General features: G+C 44.9%; 1 protein-coding gene across 17 annotated transcripts in view; it reads right to left on the bottom strand.

The window, feature by feature from the left end:
• ZNF618 (zinc finger protein 618) overlaps window positions 1–15,516 on the bottom strand; it is a 125,848-nt gene that overhangs the window by 69,636 nt on the left and 40,696 nt on the right. For all 17 annotated transcript variants that reach the window (XM_071766378.1, XM_071766376.1, XM_071766386.1 and 14 more), the window contains exon 2: window positions 2,213–2,256. In XM_071766378.1, coding sequence (XP_071622479.1) covers window positions 2,213–2,256 — 44 coding nt within the window. The remainder of the gene's footprint in view (window positions 1–2,212; window positions 2,257–15,516) is intronic.

Here is a 15,516-nt window from a genome sequence, read left to right as displayed (position 1 = left end):
CCATATAAACAATAATAATTATATAAAGCCGTGTCTAACACATGACTACACAAGGCTCTGGTGACCAAGAAAAGCACACGCTGCTTGTCAGACATAATTGCACATTTGTTTTTTCAATTATTTCTTGTCAAGATCCAGAGCCCACCATCTGAATGCTGACATTAATTACTAGTAAGTAGTTAATTTTACAATTGCTCCCAACGATTACCCTGAGCTCTGAAGTTCCCCACGCTGCTCTCACACTCTCCCCAAAGTCCCCCCAAGCCCTCCAGGATGGTCACACAGACTCCCACCAGTGACTGATACCAAAACTGGTCCACCACAGAATCCCAGAATGGTTTGGGTTGGAAGGGACCTCAAAGATCATCAAGATCCAACCCCCCTGGATGGGCAGCAACACCTCCCCTTGGACGAGGATGCACAAGGCTTCATCCAACCTGATCTTGGAGACTTCCAGGGAGGGGGCACCAACAACCACGTGCAGAAGGAGCTTCAGAAGAAGCTTTAGGACACTTTCCAGCAAGGAGCAGCCATGTCACTGATCCCTGGGCAACATGTCCCATCCACAGGAGCCCACATCACCCACGGGTGCCACCTCCCAGCTGAGTCCCCTCTGAGCCCCACTCCAGCACCTGACTCTTGACAGCACACCCTGAGAGCTAACTGCCCATCATGCACAAAAATATCCTGCCTTTTATCAGCTTTTAATTTGCTGCCTTTTAATTTTGTTGACTGTCTCTTTTTCCCTTGCAAAAGGAAGAAAGAAGCCTCTGATCTACCTTTTCTGGAGTGTTCAAAAACACGCACAGCTTTGTCATGTTGTCTCTAAGTTGTCATCTTCTCCAAGGCAAACAGACATCTCTCCTTTAAGGAAGGGTTTTTTTCCCAATAATTCTCTTCACTTTTTAAAATTCCCCATTAATGGGCATCCAGTGAGGAGCAGGAGCCACACAGCAGTTAATCAGGTAGGAGAACAGCAAATGCTTTCCCAGCTGCAAACAGCTGCATGCGTGGAGCTGGGTTATTTCAAAGGCAGCAGAGGGGCCCAAGAGGAGCTGGGAGGTGATAAGATCACAAAAATCCTGAGCCTTCAGAGCTTTCAACATTTACTTGAAACAGTAAAATCAATTCAATATGATCAATAAATAAAAATAAGATCGACCCAATACTACGGGTACCAGGGTAAGATCAAGCGTGCTACAGTAAAAAAATGAGAGGAAAAAAAAGTTGATGAAAGCTAAAGTTGTCCTGGCAACCCTATTTTGTGTATATTTCTTACTGACATAAATTAATCGTTAAAAGCTTCCTCGTCAGTTTGCAATTAGTGAGAATTCTGAGCAGCAGCAACTTTGAAAAACATCTGCCTTGTATCTACAGCCACTAATGGCCTCACAGATGTTGTCAAAGCTTCACCTCAACCTTCAGCCACTGGTGGAGTTTTCTTGAAATATTACATTTTGATTTGATTTGATTTTTTAAAGCAGATTTGCTCATCTTCCTTTATTTGACCACCTTTTGTTCAGTCAGGAGGATGCTGAAATGGATTTTGTTTCCACTTTTCTGAAAGAACAAAGGGATGCCCAGCCTCCTATTTCTTCCTTCTCCATGTCCATCCAGCATCAGTCTCTTCTTAAAAACCTCCAGGGATGGAGAATCCACCCTCTCCCTGGGCAGCCCATTCCAATGCCTCAGCACCCTCTCTGGAAAGAATTTTTTTCTAATGTCCAACCTAAACCTCCCCTGGCAGAGCTTCAGCCCATGGCCTCTTGTCTGACTGATAGAGCCTGACCCCCCCTGGCTCCAACCTCCTTTCAGGGAGTTGTTGGGAGTGATGAGGTCTCCCCTGAGGTCTCCTCCTCTTCTCCAAATTAAACACCACCACACATCCTGTACCACCACAGCAGGAGCTGTAGAGACAACTCCTTCTGGGATCAGAGGGGCTAAGAGACATCTTTCTATCCTCTTGTGTGGGAGCACCCAATTCCCACATCACATCCCAAGGTTTCCATCCCAAAACCTCATCCTGCACCTTGGCATGGGCAGGGGGCTGGGGGAAACCCATGGAAATCACTTCTCCTCGCAGTCCCTGAGGCCAAACCATCACCTCTGGCATCTGCTGAGGAAAATCCAAAAGCTCCCAACTCATCCCTGCCATGCACTCACCCTTTGCCACCCATCTCTGCCCACCCTGTCCCACCCACCCTCCACCTACCTGCTGGAGCAGCTCCTTCGCCCACTGCTGTTGCTCTCCTCGGCCTAAGGAACAGAAAACATGGGGGAAAAAAAGGTTATTTAGGTGAAGAAAGGCAAGCCAAGCCTCCAAACTCTTCCCCATCCCATTCCTGGTGGGACACATCCAGCACCTGAACCCCAGCAGAGGTTTGGAGGAAGCCAAGGCAGAACCTGAGCCCCAGCCCCACCTCAGAGGGGACTTTCTGGGTCATTCCCTCCAGCTGCTCCCCTGGGATTATCTTATTGAGCTTTTACCCAAGTTTAAAGCAAAATGATAAAAATTTGCAGGAGGGAAATAAGGCAGAAAGAGCCAAATTTAACACTCAGGTGGCCCTGTTGTGGGCTGAAGGGGCAGCTCCAGGGCACCTCCCTTGGTTGGCAGAGAATTCCCTGATTTATCCCTCCCGGACCCTGGGAAGGGGCTGAGCAGGGAGTACCCAGGGTCTCCTCCTTCAGCTCTCTCTGATCAGAGGCTTCCTGGGAAAGACAATATTATTCCAAACCCAGAAATTTTATTTCTGAATTTGTGCAAATACAAGTTAAAAGATATTAGCTGCGTTTCACATTTTGTGCAAATGGCAGAAACAGGCAATTCATGTGCAGCAGGATGGGGGCCAGCCAACGATTTCGATAAAATAAACCCTTTTTTAATTTAAATGCTAATGCACTGAATTAAAATTTAATAACTGAGGAAATTGAAAAGCCGAGTAGGAATATTGGAAATAAATCCAAGCAGAAACAGCTGAAATTAAAAATTCTAGAGAGTGGGAGGATAGCAGCTAAGCTGTCTTATATGATTACATTTTTTTTAGGTTTTTTATTTTTTTTTTTTTTTTTCAGAACGAAGGGGGAAGGAAAAAAAATCCTATCTTTGGCTGGCTGTAGGGCAGTAAATCGAGAGTGCTGTGATTTATTGCTCAATTTTCCTGAGGGAAAAAGGCTTTCTTTCATGCTGAAATATTTCATAAATTTCAAGCCAGCATAAATTCTTAATTTAAAAGTTATGGAGGTCACATTTAGTGCACTGGTGCAATTCTGAAATCTTAAAGGAATAGCAACCAAAAAAATTGTGATTTGGTTTTTCCTTTTTTTAATTCTTCATGTGAAATTTTGTTGAAGGGGATTCTCCGAGTTACAAAAAGCAGAAACACGTCCTGGTCTCTGAGGGTTTAAGAAATCCACTGGAAATTAAGAGATAAAAATCTCATTCAATTACAAAAAGGTATTTTTTTTATTATTATTATTATTGTTGCTAGCCACTTGAGGAATTTCTGTAAAAATTTTCCTCTCTCCATTGCCTGGGAAAAGCCAGAAGGGAGGAGCTGACAATGTAATTGCTTCTGTTAGATCTCCAATCTTTTGTGAGCACTGATATGTTCATTTGTTATACAGCTGTTCAGCTACAGAAAGGATGTCAGAGCACCCATAATTCAAAGCAATCAATCAAAAATTAATGATTTGTCATGCTTACACAATGGAAAAAAAAAAAAAAAGCAAAAAAAAAAAAGCAAAAGAAAAAAAAAAAAAAAAGCTTTATGGGTTCCTGCAACTGGTAGATTGCTCAATCTGCCTTCGGGACATTTTCTAGAAGATTAGATCTGTGTATACAGAGAACAAAAACAAAAAAAAAAAAAAAGGACAAAAAAAAAAGGGGGAGAAGGGGACTTCATGTACAGGCAGGGTGTGGGGTCACCCCAAATCCCCTGGGGACGGGCACACTGCAGTTCCCATCCATTTCAGGAGCTTTCTGCACAACCCAACCTCACAGCTCCCAGCTCCAGGGAGTCTGCAAGGCTTCTGCTACTGGAATTCCACGTGGAAAACGCCCACTGAGGAGAAAAGGTCACCTGGACCAATGCTCCTGAGAGCCCCAGAATTCAGACACCAAAGCCTGGACACTGCTGCCACGTCCACTCCAGCTGCACCACCAAGTGCTACCTGGATATTCCCAAACCCCAAAATATTTCCGTTTGGAAAATGGAACTCAAACGTCTGAGCTGGCAGAGTTATTCATCCTCCATGTCAGCCAGGATTTCTTTGGATATAAATCCATTTGGGGAATGGTTTGTGCAGGGATGGTGCCCCTGACCTGCAGCTGTGGTGATTCCTCGTGACCCAGACGTGGGATTCACCACCACACCTAAGGCAGAGAGTGCTCTGTGAAGGATCCCCCCTGGAATTAATTTCATGGTTTTTTTCCTATCTGGACTTGTGCAAATGAATTGCTGGAAATAAAAGACTTGGAGCCTGCAACTTCTGAGTGTCCCAACCACCTCTGAGTGGCTCAGCACCATCTGGGGCCAACACATCGTTTTAATTATTTACTTACTTTTTTGCCTACCTACCCCATCCTGTGTGTGCCTGCCTGCTTGATTCTCCCCTTCTGTTAATTATATATATTTTTTTAATTTCCTAATGCCAATTTTGTGGTATTTTGACCTCTTCCCTGAGCAGCTCCTGCCCTCCCTTCTCTCAGGATGCAGCACACACCAGTGCAAAGCACAAGATGTGCACAGACAGGGAGGTGTGATGGCCCACCAGCAACATGGGATTTATTTTAAAATAAATAAGAAAAAAAAAGGAACCATAAGAACTAAGAGCACTCAACCTAAAAGTTGAGCCAATCAAGATTCTCTTAAGAGAGGAAGCATCCTCTGGACATCTCCCACGGGGGAAACACTGAAACCCCCCTGACAGATGAGGGCAGAGATGGTGGGGTTGGTTTGGGGCTGCTGCAAGCCTCTGGCTGACTTCTTCATTTGGATTCCTTAGACCCCAACACCAAGCCAAGTCTGAGGAAAATCAGCTCTGGCTGTCTTCCAAGTTTCTGGATGCTTCAATAAGCCTCATCCTCACCACAGGTGCCACCAGAAGACACCTCCACATGCTGCTCCAGTTTCCAAACACCCGATTAACAGGCACACTTTCCATGCCAGTAATTTGTCTGGGTTACAAACTCTTCAGGAAAAGCTCTGTTTCATTCAGCACTTGGAAATGTGGACACATATTTTTGAAAATCTGGCTGAACAAAGCTTTTTTTCCTTTGATTGTGCAGTAAGCCCATTTGGAATTAAATGTGAAGGGATGATGCTTTTTGCAGGCCACTCACTTAATCCATTTAAAATAAAACATTGCTTTTAAATTCTAAAAAAAGTGGTGCTTAAGGACTACAAATATCATGAGCAAACCAAAGCAGTGTAATTGGTGGAAAGCATCATGGAGCTGCCAACAACCAGAACGGGCTGAAATGGGTCAGAGCAGCTCCTGATAAAGCAGCATCTTTGGGAAAGGTGAAGAGAAACGTGTTGTGCACCAGGTAATGGAATTTGGTGAGTCCTTCATTTTTAACTAAAAAAGCTGAGGAATAGAGGTGGCACCTGCCTGCAGCAGGTGAGCTGGGGAGGATGGACACAGAGCTCTGAAACCCAGCCTGGGTAACCAGTCATCCCACCTCTCACAGAGAAGAATTTACAATTCAAAATACGATTCCCTTAAGCTGCTTTTGAACATATCAGGCATGTTTAAAGTAGTTTTGTTTAACTAAGGCTAATAAATATCTCTTCAATTAAAATGCACAAAAGCAGAATGTGGTTTCTGGCCATATGCTCCTCAGCTCAAGTGGTAAGAGAAAAGGAAATAATGTTGTAAATAAAAAAATGTATCCGTCAACATCTCCTCACAAGATAAAGTGTCAAAAATGAGGAGTCCAAGCAGATGTATGACTGACCCGAGAAAAGCATGTTTATAGAAAGGACCACACTACACTGGGAAAAAAACCCAACATTTTAACAGTTACTGCAAAACAGCAACAACAAAAAAAAAAATAACCAAAACCCATGAAAACGTTAAATGAGATTTCAGAAGATTCGAGCCCAGCTTTTCTGCCCCATCACTTAAATGATGATTAAAAACAATTTTTCAAGTCACTTGGATCTGCATCCCCATCCTCACACTCGGATCTGCTCCCATGGAGCTGGGGGGGCCAGGACCTCCCCCCCACCTCCTCCAAAGGCCTCCCCAGGGAGAAGATGGATCCAAATCCATTTATTTATTCCTACAGAGCCCCCTCCCCAGGATTTTACATCAAATTTCACCCCAGCTCTGCCAGGGGGAGATGCCACCAACTCTGCCAGGGTTTGCAGGAGCTTTACCCCCCAATGCTCTGTAAAAGGGCTGAGTTGTTTGGTTTACCTGAGAAGGAAAAAACCACAAAACAAACCCACAACCCACTTTCCCCTAATGCCTTCCCAAAGACAGGTGAATAATTTCTGGCAAAACACAGTAACACCTGGAGAGTTTCAGAAGGGGCCAGCAGCACCCAGGGTGGAAGCTTTCACCCCAAATAATTAAAATTTGGCAACAGGAGAAGCAACTGCAAACTGGTCTCACAAAGGAATGTGCCATAAAAATAACTGCAGGCCTGCCTACCTGTGCTGTCAGTTATTATTAACTTCAGAGCAACAGAAAATGCAGGAAGTGCCTTTTTTTGTTGTCTTTTTTGTTTAAAAAAAAAAAAAAAAGGCAAGATATTGGCAGTTTCCTATTTAATTTTCACTACTAAATGAAAACAACCACCACCCCACCACCCCCCCATCACACCAAAACCCCTGCAGAGTACAAGAACCCATAAATACACCTGGGGTTCCTCTTGTCATTTCCCAAGATGCTCAGGAAATCCCAACCCCTTTTTCCATGGCACTGTGGTCCCCTCCATCACCCCCACACTGTCCCCTGAAGTTTATAAAGAGCAAGGAGGAGCTGATGGGTGAGCCAGGGCCAGGACACCCCCTGAACACAGGGACATCATCTCTGATGTTTTGGGTTCATCCTTGTCCCATCCTCATCCTTTGCCTTTGCAGATCAGGATCAGCAGCCTCTGAAAGGGATGAATTTTCCACCAGGGAACAAGTTCATTGGGCTGCAGGAATGTGTTTCCTATTTCCTCAGCTGCAGCTTCCCCTCAAGAAACAACCAAAATAATAATAATAAAAAATATCTGCGAGGAGGAAATCTGAGCTCTACTCAAGCATCTTCCCTGGTCCCACAGCAGAGCTGAGCCCCGGGAGAGAGGGTCCCCTAAGCCCCCATGTCCATCAGGGGTTCTGCAGACACCCCTCAACCTGCCCATGGGGACAACAATGTAGGGACAGAGGCCAGGGATGCCAGCAGCAGCTTTAAACAATAAAAGTGTCCAAATTATTGGTGAGCATCTGGGGGAATTTCACCCTTTTCCTTGCAGTGAGAAAAACCAGCGTGTGGCTGGCTGAGGTCAGAGCCTTCTGCAGGCAGAGGGAAAACCTGAGAGTTTAAAAGGATTCTGAAAGTTTTGAACCCTCTGAGATGAAAACAGCTCAAGTGTTTTCTGCTTGAGGTCATCAGGAGAATAAGGCAGTGACTCCCATCCCAGCCACTCCTGCCAAACCAGGGATGAGCTTTCCAGCAGGCAGGAGGATGACAGAGAACGAGTTGATGATGGGAATAAACCCAACCCAAGGGACCCACACACACACAGGGGATGCTCAACACCTCCACATGGGGACATCTGAGACGTGGTGGTACCAAAAGCCCCTGGAGCAAGGATCTTGTTTGGGCTCTAACAGAGAACAGGGGAAAGTCTCTGGTGTGGGAGGAGGGTGCTGGTTACTCCCAGACACGTACGGTATTTAAACAGCTTTAGACTTATTTCAGCCTTGAGATTTGCCATGGGAAGGTGTCAAGGTGACTGTGACCTGCAGGGACACAATCCAAGGAGCAGACAGAGCATCCCAGCTTTTGGGGACAGAAGGAACCCATCAGAGCCCCTGGGGCTGTGCTGACACGTGTCCTGCACGTGTTTGGGCAGAAAACAATTCCGAAACACTGATTTACTGAGCAGCTTCCTCACCCCCATCACCACCTCCCCCATGTTTACACATGCAAACAACTGGCTGCTGAAGATTGGCTAAAAACCCCAAACCAGGTTTCTAGATGGGAATACAGCATCACCCGAGCTTGGGCAGCACCCTGGCCACGTCCCTTCCCTTCTCACTGGTGACCAACTGAAGAGGAGATGTGTCCAGAAAGACCTCAAGCCAGTGACCATCATCACTGACTGAGGGCAATGGTACCTCAGGATCATGGGGTTTGGGCAAGGTCACCCAGGACCTCCCACCAGGACATTCCAGATGCAAATTCCAGATTGCCCCAGTCCAGCCATCCCAGGTGAGACCAAGGTCCCACCCATGGAGGTGTGAAGAGCCTCACCTCTCCTGGTGCCCATCCCTGCAGGACCAGGGATAATTAACCACTGATTATTTTTCTTACTGCTCACCTCCCCACAGCTGCCAGTTGCTGAAGCCACCAGGTGCCTCTCAAATACTAATTAATAACAAACATAATGACAAACCCAGCCAGGAGGTTGACCAGCCCAACATAAAGGTTCAGGCTGAGCATGGGATTTCCATGGAAGCACCAAGGCAGGAATGATCCCCTCTGCTCTTGTTGTTTCCCTTCAGACTTCACCCGGGGCCCTCTCTACACTGATTTCAATTCTCTTTGTATTGGCAGAAGAATTATTTTTCTTTTGACTTCTTTCTTCTTTTTTTTTTTTCTGCCTTGCAAATGGCAGGACTGGGTTTGCTCAAACTTCTCCCCAGATCCTTATCTTGGGCAAAGAAAGTTGCAGCCTAGAGGTAAAAATTGGAAATAGGCAAATAATAATAATAATAGCAATAACAATAATAATGAATCATGATGAAAATCTACCAATTCTTCTCGTTCAGCCTCACTGTATTTATTTCTTGCCTACAGCTTATCACCAGCCCATTTTATAACCTTAATTCAATAACTTGGGTGTGTTCCCTGCACCCACCCCGTTTCCCAGCTGTCTCAGGAACTTGTCATTACAAATCCTTCTAAAAAGTTTCAGACTGAACAGGTTAAATCCAAGAGGCACCCAGGGGGTTGGGCTAACCAGGAGAGCCAGCAAAAACCCAACCAGCACAAGCCCTGCCTGCCTTCCCTCTTCAGATGGCAAAAAGCTGCCTGGAGGGACCCAAGGCTTCGTGTCACCCCCCATTCACTCCAGCTCTGCTCCTTCAGAGAGCTGCAGACACGTTGAGAGGCTGTGAGCAGTTGCCTTTGAGTCAAGGGAATATTCATACCAGTAATTTTACGAACTTACTGAAAGAACAGGCAGAATCTGTGCTTTGAATTTCAATTTTTCTCCCATGGCTGCCCAGGGAAATTCAAGTAGCAGATGCGAGCAGAAGCAGAACGAAGAAAGGGAACATTAAATAAATTTTAACCTAAAACTACAAATGTTCAAACAACTATTAAAAAGCTTCCACCTGACATTCCCTTTTTTTCCTTTTTTCTATTTTTTTTTTCGCTCAAAACAGTCATGAAATTAAAATTAAGAATTGAATCAATGCATTAAATTGATCTGCATTTAAAGAGTTACTCCTTGATTATAAGCAACTCTAAAGTAATCAAAATATTTTTTCCATCTCCTGTTGCTCAGTGCTCTCCTTACTCCACTCTTTATGAGAAAAATAATCAAATTGAGGGTGAAAAGGAGAAAAGGCATTACTGATTACTTCTGAACTCTCATATTATAAAAGCTGGAAAATAAGAGTGACCGGGTAAAACAACAGAATTATCTGCATCAAGCAGTTGTTTACAGATGGTATGAGTTTCCCAGCAAAAGAAACAGCTGGAAGTATTTTTAAAGAATAAATGTATATGGAATGAAACCTTGGGGGGAGGAGGGGATTATTATTTTTTACTTGTGGGGGAAAGAAGGGGGAGAGAAGGAGCTGTGCGATAGCATTTCAGAAACCCACCCCTTTTTTCCACGTTTCCAGTTTCACAGGAAGCTCTCAGGAAATCAACTTTTTAAAAACTCCTGTTACAGGCACTTTTCCAAGCTGATAAAACAAACATCTCTAACCTGCTATGAGTGCACACGGCAAAAAAAAAAAAATTAAAATTGGATTTACTGATACCCTGAATGCCTCAGGTTTAACACAGAGGCAGTGGGGAGCACACCCTGTCACAGCATTTCATGGAATGGGTTGGGTTGGAAGGGACCTCAAAAATCACCCAGTGCCCCCCCTGCCATGCCCAGGGACACCTCCCCCAGCCCAGGGTGCTCCAAGCCCCATCCAACCTTCAACACTGCCAGGGATGGGGCAGCCACAGCTTCTGGGGGCACCCTGGGGCTCAGCACCCTCACCCCAAAGAATTTCTTCCTCAGATCTCATCTAAACCTCTCCTCCTCCAGTTTAAAACTGTTCCTGCTGACAGGGGACATCCTGCTGTTAAGACCTTGGGATGTCCCCTGGCTGGTCCCTGCCAAGCTTTGGGACCACCAGCTCCACACTGGGATTGCTCAGCTCTGCTCCCCAGAACTCTTCTCCAACCTCTGTCACCTCCTGCTCACAGAGGTTTATTTTGGGGTTTAAAAACGATCTTTTAAGGTCCTTTACAAACTAAACCAGTCCTGTGGACTCTGTGTCCAAACCCAAGCAGACTCACAGGTACAAAGCTGCCACATGGACAGGACTTGGGAGCATTTTCTTCCATCTCCATCCTGCACCCCTCCTGCACATCAAAGTAGGACGAGCATCCCAGAGCAAGATGGCCCAAAAGACATGGGCCCACCTGTGCCATAAACTCACATCCTGCTCTCTGGATGCTGGAAATAAGGGAGCCAAGACTGAGGATAAAAAAAAAAAACATTTCCAAACCAGATCCTTCCCATGAAACCTCAAAGCCTCATTGCTGCCCCCCAGCATGAGAAGTTCAGAGACTCTGGATGGATCACCCTGACGGTCCCTCAAAAGCCTCTCTGACTTCCAATACACAAAAAATTCAAGCCAAAACCCAAACCAAGCCATGGTTAAGTCCATCTGCAGAGGAGCCACTGGCAGTGGTGGATCTGGGAGCCAAGAAGGAGCCCTGGAATGAAGCACTTCTTGGAAGAAGCTTTCATAAGAGTAAAACTTTGCCCTTTAAATCTGCAGAGTCTGTAAAGCACATCCCAGAGGAGCTGCTCCAGCTCATGGTTAACTCTTTGTTTCAGTGAGAGAATTTTATTCCTGGGCAGAATTGTATATTTTGGAGTTGGTTTTATTCTTTTTGTTACATTTTGGGTCCCTCCATACTGACCAGCACTGCACAGATGCAGATGACGATGTTCAGCTAAAGTCTTAAGTAATCAAAAATAAAACATTTGTCAAACACATGATCATCCAGGTCAGAAAATTAATATTTAGGACTAAAAACTACATAACCTGACAAATATTGCAATGAGACAGAGTTAAGACGGCCCTATAATCCCTCGTAATATTTAGAGTTAGGCTATCAAGTTGAAATTAAAACTTTTACCATTGGGAGGTTGGCTCAGGGACTTCACCACCTCCACCAGTTTTGTCTGACTGGCTTTTTTTAATAGCATGAAATGGTGGTAATTTTACTTTGGAACGGGAGGGAAAAAAAAAACAAGTCAAACCACATGGATCTAAAAGGGGGGAAGGCACACAGAGCTGGATAATTTTTTCAAACTTAAAAAAAGAGCTGTAATTACAGGGGGAAAAATTCAGAAAGAGTTGTCTCCTGGCTCCTTCAAAAATAAAAATAAAAAATTATAAAAAAAAATAAAAAAGACAAGAAAAATAGCAAAAAGAGAAAAAAAGAAAAAAAGAGATGGAAAGGGGAAAATGAAGGAAGCTGGAGAAAAAACAGGCTTAGCGTGGAAATCTTAGAAATTCTGCTTGCAAAATAACTCCCATCAACCAACCACAAATCCTATAAATATCACCAGATCGACTCCCCGAGCGGATATAAATCAATAAATAAACAAACAAACCTCCAAGATTGAAAAATAAATAAAAAAAGTTGAAAACAAATTAAAAAAAGACCCCCAAAAAAACCCCCAAAAAAGCCCAGAAAAGCCTGGCTGCTCTCAGCATGGCCGGGTGGCTTTGCCAGACTCTGGAGAATGGTGGCAATGTGGAAAAAAAAAGGAAAAACAACTTTCCTGGGAACATTTAAGGCTGCAGCAGCAATCCTGCCCCAAACCCTGCTTCTTGCCTTGGGATAACCCAAAAATTACCCCACAGGGGATGGGTGAGGCCACAACCCTCAAACTGGGCACAGCACTGAGGAGAGTGGGGATGTCAACTCCAACACCATCCCTCCCAACTTGATGCCTGGGAGCATTTCCTTGGGCTACAAAAAAACCATTTTTCATGGAGTTTGCACGGGACAAACCTCAGCCAGCCCCGACCTGCATGACCTTCAATTCCCAATAGTTCATGGAGCTGAAAAAAATGCAGGCACAGAGCTGCAGGGAAATTCTTTTCAGCCCAAAGTGGAGCTACAGCTACAACCACTGCATGGATTAGTGTCATTTTTTGCTGAACAATTCATACAATAGAATGTGACACCCATTTTCAAAGAGTGGAAGTGACACAGGCTGACATTTAAAATTTTCTGATTCAGGCAGGGAAAATATCTGTCCTATTTATTTTTTAAAGCAAGGACAGGAATTTATGCTCAAAATCTAAACAAAGCACTTGGGAGCCCTAGATTCTGTTCAACTCCAAACCACGCAACCCAAATTGGTGTTCTTTATTTCCTGGTCAACAACAAAAATTAAAATCAATGTATTTTTCTTTTGCCTTAAGCTGAAAAGGAATTTTTCAATTTGTCGGAGCTTCAAGAAAATAAAAAAATCTATTATTTGTGCAGCCCTGGTGCCAGATTTGTTAAGGTCCCACTGTGATGGGGAAAAAAGGTAAAAATGTTCTTAGAGGATCCATTTTGGGGTTGGGTTTTGCAGGCAGCATCATTGCTCCCCCCTTGCCAGGCTGCAGACCAGCAGTGGCTGCAAAGGCTGGTGAAAGGACAGCCAGAAGGTACAATTTCCCCCCCAAAAATTCACATGGAGCCTTGGATCATGGCAGAACTATCAAGAAATCCCCAAGCCCAAGTGCTGAAGCCTGATGCCCAAATGCAGATGGGGTTTCCCTGCTGCTGCCTCCAAGTCAAGAAATGGGCAACAAATCCACGGAAACAGATCCATGGACCTTTGTGTGAATAAAATGATAATCCAAAGGCTTTCTCCTCCTCCAGACGTGGGCAGTGTCTGCAGAGAAGACCCAAGGAATATCTGCTGCTATCACCCACATCTCCTCCAGGGACTGCTGATCATGTGAAAGATTCCTGTAGGTCTCATCACAGCTTCAGAAGAAGAAATCATCTAAATATTTCCCTAAGCCCCCTCCTCCCAGAACTCGAGGTGCCTACATACCATGGCCAATGCTGCTTCAGCTCAGGCTATGCTTAGCTTTTTTTTTTATGAAAGAAAAAAGTTGTTTATGTCCACCTGAACAATCCAGAAAAGATGATTAAGCTGGTGCTCCTCCCTAGATCTAGATGATCACTGCAATTTGCATGCTGAGACAGCATCCTTGCAGCTCTGAGATGCTTGTCCCAGGATCCACAAGCATGGCCCAAACTGCTGGAATGGCACCTTGGTGTCCTTACCAGATTTTGGGAGGATGAACACACATTTCTGCCAAGTGTCCACAGCTCCTCGTGCCTATGCTGCAGCTTTCTGTCCCTCACCAGCCAAGCTCAGAAAGTCAAGCTCCAGCTAAGTTCCTCAGCAAGATCTGAGATGCCAAAGCAGGTTCCTGGCTCTGAGCTCGGAACATCCTCATAAAATTTTCTGCCTCACCAAGAGATTTTTGCAGACCGTGTGCTCTGCAGAAACCCACCCAAGTTCCTCTCCTTGCTCCCCCAAGGGCATGGCAGGACAATCCCTCTGCACAGGCAGCAAAGCAGCTTCACTCCACCAGCACAGATTCACCATCAATTCTCCCCAATTCTCCCCATAACTCCCCACCAATATTCCTTTGGAATGCTCTGTTTTCCTGCTCATAAATATGGGTGTAGGGGGGCAGCTTGCAGACTTGGTGCATTGGTCTCTAGTGACCAACTCCTTAGGTAATAAAAAAGCCAGAAAAACCTACCAGGTCCCAGCCATGCAGCCCCAATACTGCAATATGAAGTGGACATGCTCCCAAGTTTTCTGGGATTCCCCCAGATTTGCAACCAGGAGAGAATTCACAAAAATGGGCCCTCAGAAGGTAAAATTCCACGTTGCCTTAAGGGTCCTAACGTGACCTCCAGGTTCCCCTGCTGCCATTTCCAAGCAAACTCTGCACAAATTATCACAAGTATCAAAAGCATCTTTGCAGCAGAGCTTTTATTTCCATATATTTGAAGCTGCTTTGCCTTTTGTTTCTTCTCTAAACCGGTTAAAATGAGCATTAAGGGATATAATTATGTTGTTAGCTTAATTGCCTACTTAAAGCAGAATCTACAGGGGTTTAATGCAAGATCTGAAAAGAGGGGGGAAAGGAAATTGGGATATTAATGGGTACAATTTTTAAAACTAACATCTTCTGGGGAGAAGTGAGTCTGGGTCATGGGACAGAGTGCATGGGGGGAGGAGGTGGAACCAGCCCCCACCAGCTTCTTTTGCAAGGTTTTGTCAAAATGCAAATTGTTGGCCCCTTCCTTCTCCAGCAATCTAATTTTGGAGAATTTGACCTAATTAATCATTAACCACCACACACACACAAAAAAAATGCATCCCTCCTTCAGTTTGAAACCTTAATGCTATTATTGGCATGACACACTTAAGCTCAGGACAGGGGCTGTTATCTGGTGCTGCAAGGACCAGTCCAGCTGGGAAAACTCTTGCTCCCAAACCACCCAATGGACACCCAACAAAATTCCAGACACAGGAGCACAAGCAGGACAAGGGGAGAAAATACCTGGTGCTTATTCTGAGAGCTGCTGTCTTGAGAAAAGTTCAGTGTCAATATGCAAAGGCAGAGGGATGTTCATCATCCCTGGAAACAACCCATCCTCTCCCACATGCACATCGTGCACATTTTTTCTTTTATTTACTTAGAAACCCTAAACTGTATCTTCAAAGCTTTCCCATGTTTATGCTGCCTCCTTTACGTAATTTTATGTCAGACCCAAAAAAAGCAGCAGGCCAAGCCTGCTGAAGAGCAGAGCACGATGCTCTTGGTCCTGCCCCTTCCCCAGTGTCACCAGCAGGATCACACACCTCTGGATGGAGATAAACTTTCAACTTACCAGCAAAAATTTGGGTTTTTTTCATTCATGGTCCTAAATGCCTCTTAATTTCTACATTTCTCCTCTCTCCCTGCCAAGATTTGCAGTGGCTGGGATTGGCTCTGCTGCCTCAGCTACTGAGAT

This window comes from Heliangelus exortis, chromosome 22, assembly GCF_036169615.1.
Source record: "Heliangelus exortis chromosome 22, bHelExo1.hap1, whole genome shotgun sequence".
NCBI classification, from domain to species: Eukaryota; Metazoa; Chordata; class Aves; order Apodiformes; family Trochilidae; genus Heliangelus; species Heliangelus exortis.
Note: the sequence above shows the minus strand (reverse complement) of the source record. Positions and strands in the feature narration are given on the sequence as shown.